The 6,170-nt window shown below is 54.7% G+C and overlaps 1 protein-coding gene across 1 annotated transcript in view; it reads right to left on the bottom strand.

The window, feature by feature from the left end:
* Positions 1-6,170, bottom strand: part of Gas6 (growth arrest specific 6) — a 30,626-nt gene continuing 24,456 nt past the window's right edge. The window contains exons 11-15 of the mRNA XM_032918731.1: positions 5,728-5,892; positions 4,541-4,709; positions 2,724-2,896; positions 1,199-1,427; positions 1-537 (exon numbers count right to left, since the gene is read on the bottom strand). Of these exons, the coding sequence (XP_032774622.1) occupies positions 383-537; positions 1,199-1,427; positions 2,724-2,896; positions 4,541-4,709; positions 5,728-5,892 (891 nt within the window). The 3' untranslated portion in view covers positions 1-382. The remainder of the gene's footprint in view (positions 538-1,198; positions 1,428-2,723; positions 2,897-4,540; positions 4,710-5,727; positions 5,893-6,170) is intronic.

The following is a 6,170-nucleotide window of genomic DNA, read 5'->3' as shown; positions in this document are numbered from 1 at the left end:
TTAAAAAGGTTTCTGTAAATATTTTATTTTCCATATTTTAGAATCAGAAAGAAGCATGTGGTAATAAAAATAATAGAGAATTATTTTCTTCGGATAGTCCCGCTCTGCTGCGAACCGCCAGCCCCTCCAGTCCAGCCCCTTCCAGCCAGCTCTCACCAGGCCGCGGCTCTCTCATGAGCAGCCGCTGACCCGGTATCAGTCCCACTATGTACAGATATATTACAAGGCAAAAAGAAAGATCTCAAGGAAAAAAAAAAAAGCCACAAAGGCGGTAGCCCACCTGCTCCAGTGTTGCAGGGCCCATGCGAGAGGAGATGGTGCTGTGTGTCCCTGACCCTGCTTCACCGTGTCTTTTAGGTGTAGAGAACTCTTGCAGCTCGGTCTAGGCTGTGACGTGCTCCACAGGCGGGCAGGAGTGGGAGGTGATGTCACTGTGCTTATAGGAGGCCGTATCCAGGTCCAGGGTCTTCCCGTTCACCTCCAGAGTCATGCATCCACGGTAGAACGCCGTGACGGGTGTGGAAGTCACTTGTACATCTGAGCAGCGGGAGAGCAAACACTGAGCCAAGGGGGTTCAGGCCGCACACGGGCCAGCCCCGCCCACACTCTCTGCAGGGTGTTTGCCCCCCGCTTCTGTTACCATCCCACGGGGATATAGCACAAGGCATCATCTCCCCTCAACCACACATGCAGATGGTCTACTGAGTATCTTTGTGTCTTGTGAGTTCCAATGCCCCTGATTCTTACTGGTTAAAATACCTACTGGTCAGGCAGAGTCTGCTCTTTGCTGAAAGTCAAGCCCTGTGCCTACCTGCCACCCCTGCTCCATCCAATCCCACCTCCAGGCCTGTGTAAGCAAGCGGGATGCTGTTGGCTGCCTTTGCTAGCTTCTGGTAGTAAAGTGAGAGGCGGGTGGGTGGGCAGTCACTGTCAGCTACAGATGCCTGCCAGTATTCAGGCACCCCAGATACCCCCTTCCTGTATCACCTGGTAACCCTCCCCACTGTGTTTGGGCTCCTGGGCTCCCGGATAAGACTCTTCAATGGATGGCTCAGAGCATGTCTGGCAGAACTGATTAAGACCCCCTCACTCCAACCCTAGTACAGAAGCCAGTCCACAGGGCGACCTGCGGTTATAGTGCCCGTAACCAGAAGCCTGTCTCACAGTCATTGTCGCAGCCCCCGTGTGAAGCTCCTACCTGGCAGGCCCCCCACAAAGGTGAGCACGGAGCCTTGCAGACGAGTCTTAAGCAGGTCCAGTCGCTCCTGCAGCTGTGCGGTGCTCACTTCGCTCTGGCCCTTGGTACCATCCACTTCCAGGGTGGCCTCGCCATCCCGCAGGGAGACAGTGACTGTGTGTTCCTGGCTGTCGCACACCTTGATTTCCATCAGGGCCAGGGCAACATTCTCAACTGCCAGGACCACCAGCTGCCGGGGATACAGAAGCGAAGGAGTGATATAGGTAGGGGTCAGTCTATCCCGGTCAAGGCTGGCCCTGTAGGCTAGCTCTTGTGTCTTAATGAGCCCTTCTCAGGGTGTATGGTAACCCCGGCTCTGAGGATGCCTAGGGACTTTTGTGCCTTTTCCTCCCCCGCTGGGCTCTGTTTCTTTGCATGCAAAGCAGGGAGCAGCTGGAAGGTGACAGGAGGAGATGGCTCAGTGGTTAGAGGACATGGCTCAGTGGTTAGAGGACTTGAGTGTTCACAACCACCTCTGACCCCAGTTCTAGGAGATCTGCTGCCCTTTCCTGGTCTCCATGGGCACACAAAACCTTTTGAAGTCCTTGGAAAACTGAGGGCTTGGGTCACTCTACCCAGTCCGAGCTGACTTCTCAAAAGAATGTAACGGGGTACATCTGTCAGCTGTAGCCCAGTACTGGGGAAGGTCATACACCCTGCCTGCCCTCTCTGGGGTAAACAGTCTTTGCTGGCGAGAGCCTTGGGCTGTTGATCTCACATACTGGGGTGGCTCGAGATGCCGGGCAGCATGAAGCCTGGGCCTTTGGTGGTATGTGTCTTGGAAATCAACCCTGTTGCTAGTTAGTGTAAGTAGCACACAGGGTTGTACGGCCCAGGCAGGCAGAGAAAGAAACCCTCTTGTCTGATGCCCACCCCTCTTAGGAACATGGGAGAGAGGAAGAATGTTTTCCTTTCTCTCTCAATAGCTTCAAGCCCTATAAGCAAAGAGTCAGAGTCAGTGGCTTGATGAGGTTGCCTGGCTTCGGGAGCCGCTGCACAGAGAGTCTGCGATGAAGTGGGGCTTTCCCTGAGGGGGTGGCTGAATCCAGGGCCTTACCCAGGCTCATCACCTGAAACACTCTCGGAGCTTATGGCTAGGTTCGTGGGTGCCTCAGAAAGAAAGTGGCAATCTCACCGTGCTAGTGACATTACTATGTGGGGCTCACTGCTCCCTGTGAGACACCCCACACCTAGGGTCCAGCTCACTGCCCACTAGCCACCTTGGCCCGTACTGTGCAGTTGTGGCTGTGTGACCACATGGCAACCTTGTCCCCAAAGCCAGAGGGGACCACCCAGCTGTGTGCACTTAGACCTGGGTCTGGGAAGGAGTCTCCAGGGCAGTCAATATCCTCAGGACCTTTCCTTGCTGCCTGGTGCCAGGGGATGAATGGGTGTCTCTCAGGCCTTGACTGAGGTCAAAGGGGATGAGGGGGAGGTGCTCTGCGGCCAGTGTGTCCTAGTCAAAGCTGGACCCATTCAATCCTACCTGCTTCTTGAGCTTCTTTGTGGAGTGGTAGTCGACCAGGGCCACAGAGAGGAGGACGACGTCTTTGTCCCCCACCAGTGCCATCAGCACCCCCGTGTCAGTGGCAGGGCGAATGCGAGCCACGACTTCTACTTCCCAGGTGGTTTCCGTGCCGACATCCAGCGATGTCCGGGCTGCAATGAAAGCAGCCCATCACAAGACAATCCAAGTGGCAGAGAGGCGAGAGTGAGTAGCAGCCCGGACCCACCGGTGTGCCACGGGGAACGACGGCTCTGCACGCTCTGGGAGGGGACCTCCTGGTAAGAAGGCAAGTGGGGAGCACGCAACAAGGCTGTACCCCAAGACCTACCAGTGTCTCAACACGTCTGTTGAGTGGTAGTCGGCCAGGGCCACAGAGAGGGAGGGGGACGACATAGTTGTCCCCCAGTGGCAGGGTGAATCCAAGCCACAACTTCTACTTCCTCAGTGTTGCAGAACGGAGCAGAGAAGAGCTGCAGCACTGACTGTAGACTCCCAACCCACGGGCACTGGGGATGCCTGAGAATGGCTGCCCCCCACTTCCAAGTATCCTCCGAGTAACAAAAACCTATCCAGGGAGCTACAAGCCCAGCAAGGGCCATCTGCCGCCTCATTTCCACGTCTCCCCCTGCGGTTCTCAAAGTGCCTTCCACAGCTAAGCCAATGTGACCTTCCTTCTGCCAGCTCCGGGAGACTCTACAGCATGGAAATTGGCTGAAGAACTCGAGGTCACGCTCGTGCGTGGCCGGGAGTAGACACTGTGAGACGCACTGCTCCAGCAGGCCCTAGGCCTGTGGTCTGGGTGCTTTAGCTTTCCAGAGCCTCGTAAACTTATTCCCATAAAACACACACGGGTGCTGACGCAGCCATGCGACGCCTCGTGTTGTGAACACAGGAGGCAGGATGAAGCCCTCAGTCTTGAGATTCAAACCTCACCTCGTGAACTCCATAGAGTAGAGGAAGCTGCTGTGAGTGGATCAAGGCACAGGCATGACCGGTGCTTGACCAGGACACCAGACCCCGCCTGTCTGGTGTGTTTTCTCGGCCTGGCGACTTATTGGGCATTGTCACCCTCTCTCAGAACTTGAGGGTTGGGTGGGCCCAAATGACCCTTAGTGGCTACTGTATTTTAGGAAACTATGGGCTCTTGTATAAAGGAGCCTAAGACCTGAGGACCAGACCGGTGTCTCCTTGGTTGTCCCCAGGACTGGCGGATACAGTTTCCACTGCTGACATGCCCATTCAGCAAAGATCTGCAGGCCTCATGCACCCCCTCCCCTACCACATCCTTGAGATGCACAGCGGGACACACTGTGCCAGGCCCTTCCCGCTTTATCTCCCTGTGGGCCTAAGCACCTGCTGCAGGCCCCTTCCAAGGGTGATAAAAGCTGGCCCTCCTGTCTTCACTCCACGCCCTCTTTCCACATCTAAACTTTCGTTGATTTATAAGCCTCATGAAGTCCCCGGCCAGTGAAGGCTTGGCACACTTCTGAGCACTGTCCCACGCGTTCAGACATGTCCAAGGCTGACCGTACAGATTTTCTTCCAGGTTCTCCCTGGGCTCGCACGGGCAAGCTTCTAACCATCGGACCGTGTCTCCATCACTTGCTCTTCCACGGCTAACTCCATGTGGAGACCAGATAGTTGTCCTGGGAGCCGGGCCTTGCCTGCCCTGCTGAGCCCTGGGCCAGCCTGAGGATAACCAGCTTACGCCTGGTACTCACTGAGGTAGGAACCATTTAGATAGCTGCCTAGAAGTCTCACCACAGCCAGCCCCAGGTAAGGCGCCATCCACTTACTGTAGTTGAGGCTATAGAAGGCAAATCCATTCCCCGGGAAGAAGGAGCCCCTCTCTGTCACAGAGAAGCACTGCATTTTGGTATTGGCCTTGACCGTTTCCTGAATGGCACTGTCTTCCCCGTTCAGCCAGTTCCAGCTCCTCATGCACCCGTCCAGGCGAGGGTTAATCTGGAAAGACAGGTGACTGACTCCTGGTGGCTTCCAGAGCTCGGACACCATGGCGGCAGACCAGAGCAAGAGCGGTTTCGAGCCTAGTACTGCGGGGTCTGCAGGCAGGGCCCCCTGGCTTATGTATGTATAAAATCTACAGTGTAAACGAAATTTAGGGAGTTTTTCACAAAAGAGCTCTTCTATTTTCAAGACATATCAGGACACCTATATCCGTTCAGGACAGGAACACACGTGGCGGGGAGGCAGCCACCTGCTCAGTCTGCCACTGTGGGAGGAGGGACAAGGTACCTGCCACTGACTGCGCAGGTTCGGGGGGCATTTTATTGTGATTGTGCCTTGTCCCTTACTAGGGGAAAGGATGCCAGCGCCAGCTTGACCACAGGCCCCACTGTGCACAAACTGTTACATCATCAAATCGGGTCACCCTCACGTGTCACAGAAGAGCTGCAACGGTGTGTTTGATGTCACCCCCTTGGCACTCTCCTGAGTGGTGACTGAGTCACTATCAGCTACGAAGTGGGCTTCTATCTGTCACCACCCCCCCCAAAGGAGGGTTCTGACCACTGGGCTCAGAGACAGACGAAGAGCAAAGGCCAGTCGTGGTGGGCGACAGAAAGAAACAGGACTGAAAAGTGGCCAAAAAAAAAAAAAAAAAAGACCCATCATTGTCATTGGGGCTTCCGTCACTAGAAATCTAGGTGTGATTAGCAACCCAAACTGATACATTCAAAACATTTATTAATTCCTTTTGTCAAAATAACATGCTCTATCTTTACTGCGAAATCAGTTTTCTTGTTATCAAGTCAGATGAAGACTTGGATGGGTATCCTGAGAGGTGGCCAGTGGTTGATGCACAAGAATACATCTGTAGTTATTGATGTCCAAAGAGTGGCTGCCAGCATGGAGATCCCGTGGCTCCTCCCTATCCTAGGACTTGGGCTCAGCTAGAGGGCAAACCCCTGTAGGTACAGCCCAGCCTGAACTGCATCCCCCTCCGTGTCGGGAATGGACTCACCGGCTGGACGAGGTCACTCTCCTTGAAGGGAATGCCCCCCACAGTGAGATTCAGGTGGTACAGGCCTCTCTCCAGCTGGAACAGCCCCCCAGCCACCGCAATCTTCATCACGGCGTCTTTGTTGACCTTGATGACAAGGTTGCGGTCCAGTTCTTCCACAGAGATCTGAAGGGGGTCAGATGGGGGGGTCAAGTGGATGGTCGCTTCTGTAAGATCCCATAGTGTATCAAGTGCACCAGACCTCAGTGCCAGCCAAGCCGTGTTACCTGTGTTTAGGAACCTGACCCATGAAACCACGCCGGTGTCACTTGGGCCAAGGGCACCTGACCTCAGGGGAAACAATGTCCAAGTATTTGGTCTAGGAAGTCTGACCTCATAAACTGGTGTCTATGAGTTAAACCATGGTCTGGGTTCTCCCCACCCCCTTCTTTCCTCAGAGGAAG

The sequence above is a fragment of the Rattus rattus genome, chromosome 13 (assembly GCF_011064425.1).
Source record: "Rattus rattus isolate New Zealand chromosome 13, Rrattus_CSIRO_v1, whole genome shotgun sequence".
Taxonomy (NCBI): domain Eukaryota; kingdom Metazoa; phylum Chordata; class Mammalia; order Rodentia; family Muridae; genus Rattus; species Rattus rattus.
Note: the sequence above shows the minus strand (reverse complement) of the source record. Positions and strands in the feature narration are given on the sequence as shown.